At 39.5% G+C, this 20,998-nt stretch overlaps 1 protein-coding gene across 1 annotated transcript; it reads right to left on the reverse strand.

The window, feature by feature from the left end:
- Positions 1-3,600: 3,600 nt before the first annotated feature.
- LOC134677086 (uncharacterized) lies at positions 3,601-19,339 on the reverse strand. Its single transcript, XM_063535535.1, has 5 exons — positions 19,240-19,339; positions 18,811-18,917; positions 8,949-9,014; positions 6,272-6,508; positions 3,601-4,749 (listed from the first exon to the last, which is right to left on the reverse strand). Exons 1-5 carry the CDS (start codon positions 19,337-19,339, stop codon positions 4,552-4,554), a joined length of 708 nt encoding a protein of 235 aa, XP_063391605.1. The 3' UTR covers positions 3,601-4,551.
- Positions 19,340-20,998: the final 1,659 nt, after the last annotated feature.

Below are 20,998 nucleotides of genomic sequence, written 5' to 3' on the forward strand. Positions count from 1 at the left end.
GGTTATATAATATGAAGCTTGTATGAGGTAAGTATACAGTTACAGTCATTAGCCTGTGATGGTGTAATCTGATGCTGTGTACAAATCACAGCCGCGATAGCGAGCTAATGGCAGACACTGGCGGCCACATTGAAATGTATAGCATAGCCACAGTCTATAAAATAATACAATCATTCGACGAAGCTGTCTAGAGTTCGTTTTTTTAGCATTAGAAAAAGGTAAACAATCTTGATTCTTGAGTCTTTTAATTGAAAAACACATGTTAAAAATAAGTTACGGCAAATATGTAACAATTACGAATCTAATACGATCATTTATATTCTTCTGCTTTCATAAGTAATAGTCTTTGATTTTTAAAAAGCGTTTTTCAATTAAAAGACATGTCAAGATCGCTTACCTTCTTGCAAGTTCTTTCTGATGCTAGAAAAACCGGGCAAGTGCGAGTCGGACTCGCGTACGAAGGGTTCCGTACCATAATAATGCAAAAAAAACAAAAAAAAAACGGTCACCTATCCAAGTACTGACCACTCCCGACATTGCTTAACTTTGGTAAAAAATCACGTTTGTTGTATGGGAGCCCCATTTAAATCTTTATTTTATTCTGTTTTTAGTATTTGTTGTTATAGCGGCAACAGAAATACATCATCTGTGAAAATTTCGACTATCTAGCTATCACGGTTCGTGAGATACAGCCTGGTGACAGACGGACGGACGGACGGACGGACGGACGGACGGACAGCGAAGTCTTAGTAATAGGGTCCCGTTTTACCCTTTGGGTACGGAACCCTAAAAACGAACTATAGACAGGGCAATCGTGCGGGGTGTGAGGGGCGAGCTGCATACATCGTCATTGTTATAGATGGTCAAGCAAATCTTGTCAGTAGAAAAAGGCGCGAAATTCAAATTTTCTGAGACGATATCCCTTCGCGCCTACATTTTTCAATTACACAAACGGGTCTACCGCGATATAATTTCATTGTTTTTACCTTTAATTCCGACGTTTCAGCTGAGTTGCACCAGCTGTGGTCACGGAAAGACCACAGCTCCAGCACCTGGTCTTTCCGTGACCACAATGAAATTATATCGCGGTAGACCCGTTTGTGTAATTGAATATGTGTACAAAACGCGAGAGTTTCAAGTGTTTTACATTTTTCAAATTTGCCGCCATTTTTTACTGACAATATCTGCTTAGGTAGTACCAGTAACTTGGTACTACTTACAGTGTCTTGTGAACCTATTACTGTACCTAATTACTCTGTGGCTCTAAGCTAAAATCCTATGCCGATATTTTGCTCGCCACTGCATCTTTTATTAAAGAACCTCGCAATATAATATAATAAGGATTTTCCCCCACATACCTACTTGTATGTATTCAAACATTCCGTCCACATTTTAATAATCCGATGTTGCGGGTAGCGTTATTCAAATTCTATGCTTCATATCTTATCTTTATTTTTCAGCGACCGCGTATAAAAGGTATTGGAGCTCATTCGAACCATGACAATCTGATCTTGTTAAGATGTTTATGTATGAGCGAGATGCGTTGATAGCGAGTTAGATAGATTTTTTTAAGTAAATGGCGCTCTTTATCTGTTGGTTGTTTGGTATCACAAGTAAAATCTGAACATACCTCAATTTACAGGCGTATTCTGATATTAATAACAGGTTATGAACTAATTCATAACCTACGTATCTAAACGTATGGACGTTTTTAAGATCAGAATACGCTGTTAGTCCACTTGCACCATCCCACTAACCTGATGTTAACCGGTTAAACCTGGAGTTACACAGTACAATTTGACACTGGGTTAATGGTTTAACTGGTAAACCCCAGGTTAGTAGGATGGTGCAAGTGGCGTTAAAGTGAAATTGATAGTCACTTCACTTTGACAACGGAATGACGCTACGTGTGCTACGCCGCTATGGCCACGCTACGCCGTAGACAACCTTGTTTTCGTATAATTTTCGAGCTATTAAACAAAGCCGTGCTACGCCGTAGCCGTACTTGTATAGAGGTCGATTCGAAGTATGAAATGTGTACAGATGTAACGCATAGTTGTTTTCCATCGTATTTTCTCGGAAACGTTCGTATTTGTCATGCTACTTCTGTCAACCGCAGTACTTTTTGTACCGAGACGTCCGAGACCATAGAGACTGATTGAAATAGCAAGACACGTTCGTACGTTTCTGTGAAAATACGATGGAAAACAATTTTGCACTACATCGATACTTCATTTTAACGACATTCAGATTTAAATTTTCGATCGCCTCTCTATTTATTAAAGTGAGGAAAAGATATACTCTATTTCTCGCGTGAGATACTGTCGCGGCGCTCCTATGCTAAGCTAACTGATATTACTTTCAGCTCATCTCGCTCGCACAAATTTTCATAAAATACCTAAAAGCGAGATACAATACACAAGCATATAATGAAAATGTCAATATTGGGCGAGGACACCAGGTATTTTAGACGTACCTATAGGGTTGCCAGATGGTCGGGATTTGGCGGGACTCTCCCGATTTTTAGCATGTGTTCCCGATACCCGACAAAGTGTAAACTGTCCCAAAAAACAGCTCCACGTTATAAAACAATAATTTGAAGTTCCGAACTGTCGTCGAGCGAGCGAGCTGACGTAGTGCCAATAATGTAAAATATCATTGTTTTTAATACAATCACTTTAATTTGAATGTATTTTTTTTCCCGACTTAACCCTTTATATAAGGCATAACGGTGTCGGGAAATATGCAAAATTGAATTCTATCACTTTGAAATAAAGTTAAAATTCAAGTGGGAAATATATTCCCTCTGCCTTATAAAGGCTTAAGGCCTAAAATCCCGAAAAATTGATATTGTATGTATGTATGTGTAAACTCTTTATTGTACAAAACACAAAACACAAATTTATGGCACAGGATAGGCAGTACAAAGGCGAACTTATCCCTTTAAGGGATTTCTTCCAGTTAACCTTTGAGTAGATGAAAATTGAAGAAGAACGGTAGACAAATATAGCACTGAGTACAATAGACTAGAGGAAAGTCAATCAAATTATAAAAGAGGGCGAAAATAAATAATATAAGATAAATTTTGGAATTAACAATATAACAAATATATAGAATACCAACGTTAAATATAATAAATATATAATATCTATAGTCACGAACAAGTTAATTCCGGTCCGATAGCCACAGCTTTTTTATTGTTACCCGATAATAGCGCCTTCCGATCTGGCAACCCTAGGTACCTGTGCATAGTTAATTTGTTTTAATTAGTGCCCCGAGTGCTGCTAATGGGAACTTCATTAGTTTTAATTACGTTTAGAGTCCATTTATATCATTAAAGCTTAATTCCGTAATGGTAACTTTGACTTTGGTTTTAATAACCTTTGGTTTTGGTTTGGTTTGGATTTGGTTTGGTTTTTGGTTTGGTTTGGTTTTTGGTTTGGTTTGGTTTTTGGTTTGGTTTGGTTTGGTTTTGGTTTGGTTTATTTGGTTTGGTTTGGTTTTTGGTTTGGTTTGGTTTTTGGTTTGGTTTGGTTTGGTTTTGGTTTGGTATATTTGGTTTGGTTTTGGTTTTTGGTTTGGTTTGGTTTTGGTTTGGTTTATTTAGTTTGGTTTTGGTATTTGGTTTGGTTTTGGTTTTTGGTTTGGTTTTGGTTTGGTGGGCAGTTTTTGACAATTTCTGTACAGTCAGCAGTAAAAGTTGCTAAGCGGACGAGGTGTTCAAATATACGTTGACGCGCTCTTATTCTCTTGATTCTAATAACCTCTAGCCGCCCATACGTCAAACCTTGCCAAGCAAAATGATATTTTATTTTGTCAACACAAAGTTCAAATTAGAATGAAACAGGAGACCTTTTTATAGGTCTCTGGGCGGCTAGAGGATAAACGTTATCATAAATACCAACAATGTTTTGTCATAGTCACATTTGAGATTGAGAGATTTCCATTAATTTACTGCTCTGTCTTTACAATATTCGAGAATAATTCAGTAGAAAAGAAATACATCTTAGTCTTTTCATTTTCACATACTTATAGCCTGATAACGTGACAGTCCATTTCCAACGACAGCTGCATTACTGTTCATTTTACTATGGAAATTGACAATGACAGCGACGCGTTCAGTACCGGTAGTGCAGCTGCGGTTAGAAATGGAATGTTACCAATAACCTTACTGCAAAACGCAACCAACACTTAACAATGGCGCCGCGCTCATCCCGCCGTCCCCGTCCGCCATTCCCACTAAGTACTTGGCACGTGCACAATCCGTGCAAATGCAGTTGTCAGTTAGAGTCAGAGTACACATTATCTGTCTGTCTAACCTATCTACTCTTTTAGTAGGAGATATTGATGAAATATCAACATAAATACCAAAAATTCTTCGCCGTGTCACACTTAAAATAGAGAAACATTTTGTCATTGTCCCGTTTGAGATTGAGAGATTTTCATTAACTTACTGCTCTGTCTTTACAATATTCGAGGATAATTCAGTAGAAAAAGAATACATATCTTAGTCTTTTCATTTTCACATACTTATCTTATAGCCCGATAGCCTTACTGCAAAACGCAACCAACGCTTAACAATGGCGCCGCGCTCATCCCGCCGTCCCCGTCCGCCATCCCCGCCAAGTACTTGGCACGTGCACAATCCGTGCAAGCGCAGTTGTCCGTGAGTGTGCAGAGCCCTCGTGCGGTGGCGATGGCCTCCCATTTGAACTGCTCGTTAAGATTGCCACTCCGACTTAGGAGGTTCTGTTGACAATTGTGGTTTTTACATACATACATATAATCACGCTTATTTCCCGGAGGGGTAGGCAGAGACCACGGATTTCCACTTGCTACTCGTACGATCCTGACATACCTCTTTCACTTCCTTCACATTCATAACATTCCTCATACACGCTCGCCGGTTTAGGGTGCTCTTGACCTGGGGGCCGATTTTTGAATTTCGATCGTTCGATTTCGTCACTCGAAAATCGATGGAAAACGGCGAAATGCTTATTTTTGAGATACGAGCGATAAACATTTGGAATCTAGTGGTATTGATCACTCGATTTCAATTTTATTAGTAGAATTTAAATGCCTAGTAGTGGAGATATTAATTAATGAAATACACGAAATCGAGTAGTCGAAATTCAAAAATCGGCCCCCTGGCCTTTCTTCAGGTTCAGGTTCTTTTTTTGTGGTTTTTATTCGGAAGATTATTCTAGATTGACTGGTTTTGTAAATTATTAGTTTGTACAGTCAAATGTAAAAATTTGGGTGCACAAATCATACTCAAAAATATGTCCCATAGCTTCTATGTCAGCGAATTAAGAACTATGGGACATATTTTTGAGTAAGTTGTCTACACCCATATTTTTACACCTGACTACGTTTTGGTAAGCACATGAGTATAACACAAGTAGGTACATAAGTAGTACTAACAATAACACTGTTACTCGTATTTAACCATCGTCTACCTTACGTTTTTGCAGTAAGGTTTACGAATTGGTAAACATACCTAAAGGATGACTCACGGTAGACCGGGCCGTGCCCGGGCTGAAGCGCCCGACATGTCATTTTCTATGACGGCTGTTCGGTGATCACGTGGTACTTTAAATAGAAAACGAAGGGCTGGGAGCTCCGGCTCGGCCCTCGCCTGGTCTTTATTAGGTCGAATATGAGGAGAATCGGTTGGGAGTTTAACCTCTAGCCGCCCAGAGACCTATAAAAAGGTCTCTTGTTCCATTCTAATTTGAACTTTGTGTTGACTAAATAAAATTACGTTTTGCTTGGCAAGGTTTGACATATGGGCGGCTAGAGATTAAGGAGTTAGGGAGATTAAAATGGGAACATCCATTTTTGCTGGTGTACCTCGAGTTCTCTATTCTTGGTGACTAGTTATATCCTCACCTGCATAACCTCAACGTCGCTAGCCCGCCACATATCCAAATCCCTCAACTGCTGCACTTCCTTGGCACTCCTGAGGTTCTTCTTCTTCTTCAGACAGTAGACCGACAGGTCTTCGCTCGGCGCTAAGGAGGTCTCGTCGAACTGTATGGAGTTGGCATCCCAGGGTCTTAAGGACAACTAGTTTTTATATTCAAAATGATTACCTTGAGAATGATTGATCCATTCCTCTTGAAATTTGGCAGGAACGTAGTTTAGATAAGTGCAATTTTTTACTTGAAATATGAGGAGGATTGGTCGGGAGTTTAAGGAGTTAGGGAGATTCCCATTTTTGCTGGTGTACCTCGAGTTCTCTGTTCTTGGTGCCTAGTTATATCCTCACCTGCATAACCTCAACGTCGCTCGCCCTCCACATATCCAAATCCCTCAACTGCTGCACCTCCTTGGCACTCCTGAGGTTCTTCTTCTTCTTCAGACAGTAGACCGACAGGTCTTCGCTCGGCGCTAAGGAGGTCTCGTCGAACTGTATGGAGTTGGCATCGCAGGAGGTCGCGTCGTCGTCTATAGGGGTGTCGTCGTGATCGATGGATGACTGGTTGGTTAGGTGTTGGTAGTTCATCTGTGGACATGGACGATAGGGTACTTGACTGTATCATAGAGAAATATAGTAAGACAAGAGTGCTCACTCCATACATCAGTTTTTTTTACCAAAAATATATATTAAGGTTTACTCGGGTAATTCCGAATGTCGAAAACAGTCGGATAATTCCGAAAAGAGACTTTTATTACGATGGAATTAAGGGTGATTTTCGTCTGAATTTCGGTATTACCCGAATACACCTTAGTATTTTCATAGTCGACATCTAGCATCGAGTAGCGGAATTATCAGTACCGCTACTCGATACTAGATGTATCTCGAGTGGCGACCCACGAAAATTGTATTGAACAACAATTTACAACTAATATTATAAGCAGGAGTTGAAAATAGAGTTCCGGTTAATCCGTTTATAATATTAGCTGAAAATTGTTGAGCATTAGACTTTGCGGTCGCCGCTACATCTATTGTCAAGTAGCGGTACTGATAATTCCACTACTCGATGCTAGATGTCGACTATGAAAATACTAATATTTTTGGTACCAAAACTGATGTATGGAGTGAGCACTCTTGTCTTACTATATTTCTCTATGACTGTATTTAAAATAAATTATTTTACACCATGCATGAAATAAATCACCAGAATATAAAGGGAGATTCAAATCCGTGGTGAATATGTGGTTGTTGAAAGTTTGTAGCTTTACACGGCCAGAGCCGCGAACGAGGTCTAGTTATAACCTCTAGCCGCCCATACGTCAAACCTTGCCAAGCAAAATGATATTTTATTTTGTCAACACAAAGTTCAAATTAGAATGGAACAGGAGACCTTTTTATAGGTCTCTGGGCGGCTAGAGGATAATGTAGGGTCAAGGACTCAAGGCGGAAACAGTGGCTCAGCTTGAACAGTAGCTCAGTCGCTCAAATATCGGGTCTTTCGTGTTGAAATAAGGTTGAGTAAGCCACTGTACCCGGCTTTTTTCTACCGAGCCTCTGTTCCCTCCTTGACCCTAAATCAGCACGTTATAATATACATATAATTCGGGACTGTATCCCCTATTCTGCAAATACAAGGGAAAGCCAGCAGACTTGTCAAATAATTAATTAATTAATTTCTGGAGAATCTGTCCACCCAACTCACCGAGGGAATTGTGTAAAGTAGGGTTAACGAGATAAATAATGTAAACGAATCTTCAGAGATCATTTATTATATAGATCTGCCGGCCTAGCCAAGGTTACAATCGCTATCGCTTCGACAACGAAAAGCATTATGACTCTCTATCACTCTTCCATATTAGGGCCCCCCCACATCTGGCGTCTTTCGAGCGTCGGCGTCTGTCGGCGTCGGTCCAGCGCTATGGAAAATGACATCGCTGCGCAGTTGCGTCGACGCTGCGTCGACGTCGGCCATAGAATTGTAGACGCCGACGCTCGAAAGACGCCAGATGTGGGGGGACCCTTAGTGCGACACAGTGACAGTTGCGTTTAGATCGCTACGGAGCGTAAGCGATTGGCATCGTGGCTACGTGGCCAGGGCTCTCCAAACCCCGGCCCGCGACGCGTTCCAATCCGGCCCGCTGACACCCAAAGCGTCCGGCTCACGGGAGCCAGGCTCCAAGAGTTCAGCCCTAACAGCAGCAACCAGGGCTATAACCGCGAAAGTCGAAGTTTGCAAATTGCGGGGATTTTTCTCTGTCACTCTAATGACGCTTTCATTGGAGTAAAAGAGAAAGATCCCCGCAATTTGAGAATTTCGGTTTTCGCGGTAGCCGCTCTGATACGGGCGTATCAGGGCGCGAAAGTTTCTGAGGCGCAATAGGTAAAAAAGTTTGTAGACCCCTGATATTATTATGCAGTATGTATCATTATAGTAGAATTGAACGAAGTCTCCGCCAAAATAGATATATTTAACTGCACTCTGAGTGAATTCACAAAGATAACAAGCTGGAAATTATGCTATCAGCCAAATATTTAGTTATACTGTAATAATATTTACTGTAATAATATTTTTAAGTGGGTTGTAAAATGTTAATTATTTATTTTTGTCTTCCTTTATGTAATACATATCGCGCATTGGATTACTCTGTAAAGTGGTACTGTATACTTGATTATTAAAAAAAAAAAAAAAAAAACTTTACTGCCCTAGAGCGGGATTAAGGACAATACGTGCCTAATATGTCAAAAATTTAAGGGCCATATGTAGGTACTGTAATGGCTCCTCTACACGATTGGCCAGCGCCGGCCACTCCGAGGGGCGCAGCCATGCGGTAGAATGAGATAGCGATATCACTTGCAGGGAGCATAAAATAATGCGTCCCTTAGAGTGGCCGGCGTTGGTCCATCGTGTAGAGGAGCCATAAAATGTTCGAAAAGGTAATTCGCAACTCGTGTCGATTTAAAACACTCCCTTCGGTCGTCAGTTTCCTACTTTTCGCACTTGTATAGTAATGTAGGTACTATAATTTACCAGTGGATCCTCTATAACACTGCTATGGCTGATTCGCCTGGTAGGCGTAGGCTTTTCTGAACCGATCTGCAACAAAATTGGGTGTTCATAGACATATAACACAATATAACAAAATCTATCCTCAAATGGCTCCTTAAGCCAGTTGAGGGTAGATGAAAACATTACACGATCAAATAATGTAGGTTAAACTCGGGTCGTTCAGTGACTGATCCAGGCGGTTTTGTAATTGGCCGGATAGCCAATAAATCTTATAACTACCCGAAAATGTACAAATTGTGTGTTTATTTTTATTTAAATATACCTAAATATACAGACTATAGGTATTAATTTCTTTTTCGTGACAAACTTGAGGTTATGTCGTTTATATCAGGATCGATAAAAAGTAATCATCCGCGTGGTAAATATTTGAACCAAACGCTTGTATACCGAAGGTTGAGGTACAGTCGAGTTCACAAACATCTTTACAAACCAACGTTTCAAAAATATAATTATACACGCCTCTAACACACTGGCAATCAGGTCGTGTAAATATATTTTTGGAACGTTGGCCTGTGAAGACATTTCTGAGCTCGAAAGTACAGTCAGCTAAAGAGGCAGCAATTTTTTCCACTTTTTTAGGGTTCCGTATCTCAAAAGGAAAAAAAGGAACCCTTATAGGATCACTCGTGCGTCTGTCTGTCTGTCCGTCTGTCACAGCCGATTTTCTCCGGAACTACTGGACCAATCAAGTTGAAATTTGGTACACATATGTAAGTTTGTGACCCAAATACGGACATGTAACGTAAACAAATGAATTTTAAACATGGGGGCCACTTTTGGGGGGTAAATGAAAAAATAAAAATAAAAAAAATTTTCAAACTATATCATGTTACATATCAAATGAAAGAGCTTAATTGTAAGGATCTCAAATATATTTTTTTTATAATTTTAGAATAAACAGTTTAGAAGTTATTCAAGAAAATAGGCAAAAAATTACCATTCCCCCCCCCCTTATCTCCGAAACTACTAAGTCTAAAATTTTGAAAAAAATACATAAAATAGGTCTATACCTATAGATGACAGGAAAATCTATTAGAAATGTACAGTCAAGCGTGAGTCGGACTTAATTACAGTTTTTGATCCGACCCCTACGGATTTTTTAAAAGAGATTACACTCATGTTTCACATAAAAAATACATTGTTAAATTTGTTAAAAATTGTGTAATATACGCAACCCTTGGAACGCGAGTCCAACTCGCACTTGGCCGGTTTTTTTTTCTCTCTATGGTGACAATTTGACTTTATTTACCGACCCGCCCGCACGGGTTAACAAATTATACATCTAAACCTAAACCTTCCTCAAAGAATCACTCTTTATTTGATAGGTGAAAACCGCATGAAAATCCGTTCAGTAGTTTTTGAGTTTATCGCGAACATACAAACAGACGAGGCGAGGAACTTTGTTTTAATGGCTCCTCTACACGATGGGCCAACGCCGGCCACTCCAAGGGACGCAGCCATGTGGGTGAAATGCCATAAGGTGTTGTAGTGATTATTTATTTGTGAACCTATTGTGTCCCTCTGCTGGGCAAAGGCATCTCTTCTAAGCATTTCTGTCTATGACAATAATGAGCCACGATACGGGGTGGCGCAGCGAACTGATATACATGGAAGTATTCTGTCCGCTTAGTTATGACCCAACGTAAACTATTCGATTGTAGGCGGTGCTTACAAACTATTCGATTCGCAACTTCAGTTCGTCCGAGATGACAGTCAGTTACGGGTGGCTAAATTGATTTATAAAAACAGCGTTTTTTTGTAATTAAAAATGTTTTCATGTGTCGTGAAGTGGTGCAGAAGTTATTTTAGTTCATACCAAGGATAGTGGAATCACTTTTCACTTGTAGTAAATAGATAACTTCAGTAAAATTTGGAATAAACATGACGATTTGTTTTCAATACTACCGTGCTAAGCTAAAACGTAACAACTGCATACGACTTTCATAACAACATACGACTTTTTAAATTGCGAGGATAATAGGGATGGTGTTATGCCAAATGAAGTAGACTATTTTATTAACTTGTGCTTGGGTTAGGTATTTTCTGTATAATTATAAATGTAGTAGGTAATGAATTCTTTCTTACAGATTTGTATTTTCCTTTTTTATTTCATGAGATGGAGCTGTAAAAAAACAACCTCATTCTTTCAAATTAATAATTAAATTTGATATTATCATTTCACATTACTTTCCATTCAGATTCCCACAAGATGCTATTCGCAGAGAACTATGGAAAAAAGCTGTCCAATTAGAGAGACATGAAATTAAGTGGATGCCTGGAAATATATCTAGAATATGTTCTATTCATGAGATATAACTCGTGAGATAATCATACCCGGTCTCCTATATGTAGATACACTTCTACTGAATTAATTTAACAAATACACACATTATCTGAAAATGTTGTTCATTCGAATCCACCCTCTACCGTCACATATATGTAGGTTCTCTCTCAAGCCATTTCCGTCAGTATAAAAGAGCGGTAAATTTAGAAAATGTAAGCGCGCGAACGGGTGTGGTCCCATACAAAATTTTAATTTTGCACCTTTTTCTACTGACAAACTTGCTTGACCGGCTATATACATATAAAATATTTCCATTGGAACTGAAAGTGGGGATTTATTGTGACTCCGCCTATTCAAATATTTTTGACCCGATTCGTGTACCCATGTGAATTTTGCAGGCTGTATAGCCAGTCCGAATTCTAAGATCAAGTTTACCATACATTTACAATGGCGTACTTGATCTTAGAAAAACGGACAGACTATACCTGAACGTGAGTTCGCACTGCCATACAAATTTATAATAAAATATACAAAATACTTATTATAGCGGAATACATTTATACAACAATGATATATTTACTTATGTTGAGTTAGTCTGTCATTTCATAACAACATTTTAACTAGTTATCTTTTAACCTGCATTAAATTATTATACGTGAATTTTTTGACTGGTTTTTTAATGTATGGCATAAACCTATCCCTGTCCAAGTCATATTCTAATCAAATATGAACCGCAAATTCTCAGCGGCCAGTACGTACAGCAAGAAGGTTATTAGCGGATTAATGTCGCTGATTGGTAGTTATTGACATTATATGCATTTCATCTACACTTAGCTATGTACGATTAGTGTAATAAAGATGACTATTATTTTGTTTACCAGCTTTGATTACAGGCTCTGTAAACGCGTCGTCTTATTTAAATGTAGGCGTAATTTTGTATGTGTGCTAATTTGGCCCGAGAATTTGAACGGTAATGTTCCTAAAGGCGGTTTCCATACTAAATATATGCGTTCACTGTTAAAACGCGACAATCTTCCGCACAAAACGTAAAAGCGTGTCCAGACGGGAACAATTTTTCGCCAATCTGATTAAATTGTCTGATCAAATCAGGCCGTGCGGACGCAACCGCCAATTTGGCTCGCCGTATGAGCCGAATCCAACCGCCGATTATGACCGATATTACCGATACAATGGAGTGCGGATGCAAGAATACCAATTTGTGACGCTAGTATGCGCGTTTAGGGGCATTATTTTAATTTGAATCGCTCAAATATCACCACAAATTTAAAATTGGCGAAAGTGGCCAAATTGGCGTTTGCGTCCGTACCACCTGATTTGATCAGACAATTTAATCAGATTGGCGACAAATTGTTCGCGTTTCGACAGATCTTAAGACTTGTAAGGCACTTGTCCCACCAAGAGCGAGTAAGCGATTAACTATCGGCGATTTTCTCGCCCAAGAAACGAACAAAAAATTAGGATCCTAATGTTAGTAAAAAAGACACATATATTTAGTTCATCGCTGGCTGTTCACACTGCCGGCGAGAACACTCGCTCTACTAGTTTGTCGCCGCGATAAGATAAAACTAGCTCAGCGGTACTCGCTCGGCGATGCTCCTTCGTAGTTAGAACTCAAGCTGCGAGACCAATCAGCGGTGAATTTTCAGCGTGGATTTCAGAGCAGATAACCGCTAATACCACCGTACAGTGTGTCTCGCGTGCAGGTTTGAACAAGTCTGCGACGTCTGCGTGTTCGGCTACGCTGCACTGCCTGAGCGAGTGACGCGAGTAATAGCCCGTCGCACTCGAACACTCGCCTATAGCCGAGCGACAAAACTATTGGAGCTAACACTCGCTTCTCGCCGCTCGCCCACTCGTTTCTAGTTTATCGTTCTACTCGATTATCGCTCATTGTCGGCGGTGGGACAAGTGCCTAAATACCATTGGTATCAGATGAATGTGAGTAATAATTGGTATTTTATGACACAAGTCACCCGATAACCAATAAAAATGCTTTCAACTTTATATCGTACTGAGAAGCGTTCATTCCTTTAAGTACCTATTGAAGCGTGTATCGGAGTATTCAGGACGGAATAAGTGATGTGAATTAAATGTAACGAGTAACATAAAACCCCTTTAGTAAACCCCTTTAGTAGTACATAATAAATAATAAATAAATAAATATTATAGGACAATTTTACACAGATCGACCACTCTCACAGTAAGCTCAATAAGGCTTGTGTTGTGGGTACTAGACGACGATATATATAATATACACATATGTATAAATACTTATATAACATCCATAACTCAGGAACAAATATTTGTGATGAACACACGAATAAATGCCCTTACTAGGATTCGAACCCGGGACCTCCTGCTTCGTAGGAAGGTGACCCTTCCTACGAATGCGAAGCATATGAGAATATGCGATAGCGCTATATACCGACTAGGCTAGGAGGCCATTGAGTAGAATATATGGTAGTAGGTATTGTTATGCACGAATTTCGAAAGCTCATTATTGCTCGTATTTCAAAATTCTCAATTCGCCGTTTTCCACAGACTTTCAAGTGAGTAAATCGAGCGCACGAAATTAAAAAATCGGGCAAGTGCGAGTCAGACTCGCGCACGAAGGGTTCCGTACCATAATGCAAAAAACCGGGCAAGTGCGAGTCGGACTCGCGCACGAAGGGTTCCGTACCATAATGTAAAAAAAAAACAAAAAAAAAGCAAAAAAAAACGGTCACCCATCCAAGTACTGACCCCGCCCAACGTTGCTTAACTTCGGTCAAAAATCACGTTTGTTGTATGGGAGCCCCACTTAAATCTTTATTTTATTCTGTTTTTAGTATTTGTTGTTATAGCGGCAACAGAAATACATCATCTGTGAAAATTTCAACTGTCTAGCTATCACGGTTCGTGAGATACAGCCTGGTAACAGACGGACGGACGGACGGACAGCAGAGTCTTAGTATTAGGGTCCCGTTTTGCCCTTTGGGTACGGAACCCTAAAAACCGTCCCCCTTATAACTTTGTAATCAATTTTTAATTGTGTTCGCTTGTTCAGCTGGCTAAATTATATAATAATAGCCATAGGTAATAATGGCCTGTATAACAAACCACCAACGAAGTTCCACGAGCGTTATTCAATGCCGCGAAGTTTCTAGAAGCTTTTAAAGTAATTGGGCCGAACGTTTTGGTGTAAATACGTTATTAGCAATACGTTTATTATTATTATTATATTGTTTAATACACTAGCAGCTGAAAGCTGATGCGTGTATATCACTGCACTTGTTTTTTTTTTTTAACGATTAATGTTCATTTTGTTAGTTGTTTTAAGTGTTTGTCAAGTCTGTTTTTAAAACTGTTCACTGAAGGAGCACATATCACTGTTTCTGGTAATTTATTCCACTCGCGTACGACGCGGTTTGATAGAAAGTGCTTCCTAGGATTGCTTGTACTGGGAACTCGGATAATCTTTAAGCTGTGGCCTCTTAGACGATGATTCTTGCTCATAACAAACAGGTTCTTTAGTTCAGGTAACTCGTAATAATCATGTATGATCTTAAATGTTTCAATGAGGTCACCACGCTGTCTTCTTCGCTCCAAGGTTGTCAAACCAAGATTGGCAAGCCTTTGGTCATATGGCTTATTACGTAATCCATATACCATCTTAGTTGCCCTGCGTTGCACCTTTTCAAGTAAAGCTATATCCTTCTGAAAGTATGGACTCCAAATTTGGTAAGCATATTCAAGTAGAGGCCTTATGTACGTCTTATATAGTTTTAGAAACAGTGCTTTATCAATTGTCTTAAAGGTCTTCCGTATGAGGTATACTAGTGAGTTGGCTCTTTTTGTCATTTCCAGGATGTGCATATCCCACTTTAGGTTGCTTGTTACAGTGACTCCAAGGTCTCTTTGCGAGTTCACTTTTTCTAGGACCTGTGTACCCATGGTATATGGAAGCTGAGGATTTGTGGGCCCAATATGAAGAATGGTACATTTATCCGAATTAAGTGACATGAGCCAGTCCTGTTTAGAAAGTTTTTTCATAAATAAGCCACTGTGTTAGTGGGGAAGGGAACTTTTGGAATTAGGGGAGTCCTGGAGACATGCCCAGGTTGGAGAATGGAACCATTCGTAAATACCATGGTATAATAATATACTCCGCCTGGTACTCTCTTCCCGTCTTTTCTAGGTCACCTGACTGACACAAGCCTACGTCATCATGCGACAGCGCTATATGATAATATGCGATAGCGCTATATACAGGGTGATTCATGAGACGTGAGCAGGACTAATCCTGCATACTCAGTAAATGATAATTGATCGATCACCGTCGTATTTAGATGAAACAACGACACTTTTTCCTATTTTTAACTTTTTGGTGAGGGCAAATTTAACTGTCTACAATCATGGTCACCCTACAAGACTTAATTAATAAACATAAAACCTCTTTAACCGCAATGACAGCATTTTGATTACGAAGAAAATAAACTGTCAAACTTGAGTGAGATACGCGTTTTCAAAAGTAACCAGACCGTGATGACAGTGATGACATTCAATTTGACACAGAATATCGGTAGTTTAGTATTCTAATTTTAGGGTGACCATGCATGTCGTAAATAAATTTATTAATTTTTTTTTCAACACGAGGAGAAAATTAACGTTAATCTCACTAATACTGATACGAAACAGTTGCTTATGATTTACAAAATGCGCAGTCTTGGTCCTGCTCACGTCTCCTGAATCACGCGCTGTCGCATGATGACGTAGGCTTGTGTCAGTCAGGTGGCCTAGAAAAGACGGGAAGAGAGTACCAGGTGGAGTATATTATTATACCATGTTTACTCTGGGAAGAGAAGACCATGTTTTATTAGACTATGATTAATACGGAACCCTGCCAAATGCCTTTAATTTTTTTTGCATTTCCATGCAAAAAAATATGTGTCATGAGCAGCATCGCATCGCAGCCATCGTTAGATGTCGGAATGCTGATAAAATAAATATTTTGATGTTGGTTTGGTTTTTAACAAAATGTTATTGAGTAAACAATTATCTTAATTGAACAAGTGTCCGGACGATCTCGGCGTAACATTTCCTTTTTAAACCTAATCAATCGCTTATATGTTTACTAAATCATTGTACTTTTTAGGGTTCCGTATGTACCCAAAGGGTAAAACGGGACCCTATTACTAAGACTTCGCTGTCCGTCCGTCCATCCGTCCGTCTGTCACCAGGCTGTATCTCACGAACCGTGATAGCTAGACAGTTGAAATTTTCACAGATGATGTATATTATCATGCCGCGATCAGAAAGGGATTAGAAATAACAGATTTCCATACACTTACGTCAAAATCAATATGGATTGACAGCTATCTCAATCCCTTTCTAATCGCGATTCAGTAATATCTGTTGCCGCTATAACAACAAATACTAAAAACAGAATAAAATAAAGATTTAAATGGGGCTCCCATACAACAAACGTGATTTTTGAGCAAAGTTAAGCAACGTCGGGAGTGGACGGAGTGGTCAGTACTTGGATGGGTGACCGTTTTTTTTTGCTTTTTTTTGTTTTTGTTTTTTTTTTTGCATTATGGTACGGAACCCTTCGTGCGCGAGTCCGACTCGCACTTGCCCGGTTTTTTGACAAAAAAGCCCTAGTGTACATTTTTATTCGATATCGTGACGTGACGTACTCGTTTTGCGTTAAGTCTCATTTTGTATGGGATTTTGAATAACGCGCCAAGCGGGACGTTTTGGAAACTTAAATTCCCATACAAAATGACACTCAAAGCCAACGCATTGAGTAAATAATTATCTCAACTGAACAAGTGTCCGGACGATCTCGGCGTAACATTTCCTTGTTATACCTAATCAAGTAATCAATCGCTTTATGTTTACTAAATCATTGTCCTTTTTTGACAAAAAAGCCCTAGCGTACATTTTTATTCGATATCGTGACGTGACGTACTCGTTTTGCGTTAAGTCTCATTTTGTATGGTATTTTGAATAACGCGCCAAGCGGGACGTTTTGAAAACTTAAATTCCCATACAAAATGACACTCAAAGCCAACGCGTTCGTCACGTCACGCTATCAACCCTCCAATCAAAGCTACAATATATAAATGTGCCATCACCAAGACTTTCACTTAAAACTTTACAAAATTCAGTTTTATTTCACGGAACCCACATAAATAATAAACAACCCGAACTGGATATCGGAAAACATGGGAACTTCCAACATCGCAGCAAATTTATTGGAAAAGAAAAAGGGAAGTCGAGTACTTGGCTTTTAAAAGGAAAATGAATCGAAATGTTATTTTGAGTGTTCTTGTAGCTTTTATGTAGCTTTTAAAGAAATACGAGTAGCTCTTATAGATTTTACATTGTTAAAGTGACATTCCATTTCCAACTGCAGCTGCAATACTGTTCATTTTCTATGGAAATTGACAATGACAGCGACGCGTTTCCATAGTAAAATTGAACAGTATTGCAGCTGCAGTTGGAAATGGAATGTCACTCTTACTCGTAGTGTCCCACAGTTCGACCGAAACTATTTTTGTGCCGAAACCGAAGGTTCGGTTTTGCTCTTGTTTCGGCCGAAATGAAATGTGGGTCGTTCGGGTAGTAATTGTAAGAACGTCTGCTGAGTACCGAACGCCCCACATTTCATGGCGACCCTGCCAGGATTGACGACCCTGCCAGGAAAACGAACTTTCGGCCGAAACATGATTTATATGTCGAAACCTGCCGAAACCAAAACCAAAACTTGGGCCGGATACTACCGCAAATACAGTTTCGGCTCGACCTAATTTGGCAATCTCTCTCGAAACGCGAACCTTGATTTGTAATCGAAACATTTTTTTACGCCGAAACTAGTTTTTGTATAAAGTAATATCTCTTGCGACTATCGTGTGATTGTTTTTAGGCTGCTATGCGATTGTCGTGCGAAATTTGTGTAATTACAAGAAACATACGCTATCGAGCTGCAATACCGATATGTCTGGTGAGTAGAACCCTGCTTCTGCACTCTGTCCTTTACTCGATCGTTGATCTAGTGGCGCCTGCCGACTATCGTGCGACTGTCATGCGATTATCGTGCGACTGACGGGCGATCAAACGTGCGGTTATAAAACTACAATAACCTAACACCTTTATTGTCGTTATCGAGCTGCAATACCCATATGTCCGGCGAGTAGCAATTTGCATATGCACTCTGTCCTTTACTCGTTGATCTAGCGTGGCGCCTGCCGACTATCGTGCGACTGTCGGGCCATTATCGTGCGACTGACTAGCAACTATCGTGCGACTGACGTGCGATTAAACGTGCGGTTATAAATCTACAATAACCTAACACCTTCATTGTCGTTATCGAGCTGCAATACCCATATGTCCGGCGAGTAGAAATTTGCATCTGCACTCTGTCCTTTACTCGTTGATCTAGCGTGGCGCCTGCGACTATCGTGCGACTGTCGGGCCATTATCGTGCGACTGACGTGCGATTAACGTGCGGTTATAAAACTACAATAAACTTACATCTTCATCGTCGCTATCGAGCTGCAACACCGATATGTCTGGTGAGTAGAAATCTGCGTCTGCACTCTGCCCTTTACTCGTTGAAGGGATCGGAGAGCCGGGGGTCGCTGTTGAAAAACGAATACGATTACAAGAAGGAAACATTTATCATCTATTGTCAACTAGCAGTACTGATAAATTCCGCTAATTGGCGCTAGATGTCGACTACGAAATAACGCGCATTTTGGTAAGAAAACTGATGTAAAGTCAGCAGCAGAAGTTGCTAAGCGGGCGAGGTGTTCAAAATGATCTTGACGCGACTTTATTGTTAAGAGAATAAGAGCGTGTCAAGGTGATTTTGAACACCTCGCCCGCTTAGCAACTTCTGCTGCTAACTGTACCTACGGTATTACCACTCTTTCTTTACTTATAATACTCTATGGTTTGTACCTAGTTCAGAGCTGGCGCTGTGCAGTAGATTCTCGGTGGAAGGCTGCTCCTGCTGATCCCGACTCCTCGTTTTGAACAGTCCGAATTTAACTGGCGCCATCACCTAGCAATCATAGACACATTTTGTCATTATACAGTATTATATAGTGTTCAAAGATTTTCTAAAACTCGCATGCCTCGCCCGGGACTCGAACCGACTAAAAATTCAAATAAATAAAAACTCGCCATTTTATTGTGCTAGTCGATACAGTTAATGTTAATGATAACATTTCTCCAAGAAACATTAGGTCTTACACTCGTCTGTCTTACAAAATATCCATAAAATCTAATATTTAGTACTCAAATTTATTAAAACAAGCAAAATTGAAGAAAAAAAGAAAAAAAAATCTTTGAATGCAGTTTTGTTTCTTTTTAAAAATAAAGGAATGTTTCCTTTAAGTAAAATGAGCCAGCTTAAGGATTTAAGGTAGTTTCCCTCCAGGGCCCGACTTATCTTTCCACCCTGTATGTATGTATATATGTCACTTTATTGCACATAAACGTTTACATAAAAAGGACAAAAACAAAACATAAATAAAAATGTTGTGTACAAAGGCGAACTTATCTCTAAAAGGGATCTCTCCCAGCTAACCTTTGAGAAAATGCGAAAGGATTAAACACTAACAGGTAAAATACAATTTAATATAGGTATATCAGAGCGGAATAGGTGTACACATCTATACAATCTGTAAAAAGTCCCTATTATTATTTTCACATAAAAGTGTATCATTTACTTTTTTTTCGAAAACCAATTAACTTTTGGTTTTTCTCTACTCAGAATCACGAGGAAACTCATTTAAAACGAAAAAAATGTCAGTTTTGTAACGCATTTTCACATACATTTTGTATGGACCGTTACAAAACTGACACCCAAAATTTGTATGAAATCTTGGGGACACTTTCAGCTATATTCGAACTTTAAGATACGTCAAATAATAGATCTAGAAAAGATATGGATTAGATATGTCAGTGTCAAACAAGTGTCAAAAGTGACGTTTTTGTTTGAAGAAACGTCGCTTTTGACACTTGTTTGACACTGACATATCTAATCCATATCTTTTCTAGATCTATTAACTGACGTATCTTAAAGTTCGAATTGGGCCGTTTGTTCTTTGTCTCATTCAATAAGTGCTCGTGATTGTAAGTGTAAGTAACCCAAAAGTTGATGATTTTAGAAAAAAGTATATGCTACAATTTTTTCTGAAAACCCCCATAAACATTACCGTGCATGTTCAGATATTTTTGAGTGCCCTGGCCGCTCCGATATATCGGTTCTTATGCACACGAAGGCTTCATGTGCGTAAGAACCTTCCCAAGAGAAGGGTCCTTGTGCTACATGTGCATAGGGAACCCTTTTCTACCACCCACATATAGCCACATATTTTAACTCACATTATAGACGGACGGACAGACGGACACCCGCGTGTCAGCCGCGACCACGACCAGTGAAACCTGTGTCGAAACGTCGGTAAATCAAGGTAATTGAATAAAATTCGCGTTAGACCCGTCTATAAGGTGAGTTAAGACGAAACAGGAGCTGAGATTTAAATATTTTAGGTAAATATACCCGTCTCGCTAACGGAAGCGGCACCTAAAAGTAGTGCGATAAGGACAAGGCGAAAAATCCTGCGTAAAAATCTCAAAAATCGAGGTTTCGTACTCCTCTGTTTCCTCCTCCAAAACTTAAGCAATCGTAACCAAATTTGGAAATCTAAATGAA

This window comes from Cydia fagiglandana, chromosome 25 (genome assembly GCF_963556715.1).
Source record: "Cydia fagiglandana chromosome 25, ilCydFagi1.1, whole genome shotgun sequence".
Taxonomy (NCBI): domain Eukaryota; kingdom Metazoa; phylum Arthropoda; class Insecta; order Lepidoptera; family Tortricidae; genus Cydia; species Cydia fagiglandana.

Bases quoted from the DNA above. Each gene is read 5' to 3' on its own strand.
- LOC134677086 (XM_063535535.1), bottom strand. From the start codon at position 19,339: ATGGCGCCAGTTAAATTCGGACTGTTCAAAACGAGGAGTCGGGATCAG. The intron at 18,918-19,239 runs GTACAAACCATA...GTTTTTCAACAG, and splicing joins CAGCGCCAGCTCTGAACTAG to CGACCCCCGGCTCTCCGATC. The intron at 4,750-6,271 runs GTGAGGATATAA...AATTGTCAACAG, and splicing joins GCGACGTTGAGGTTATGCAG to AACCTCCTAAGTCGGAGTGG.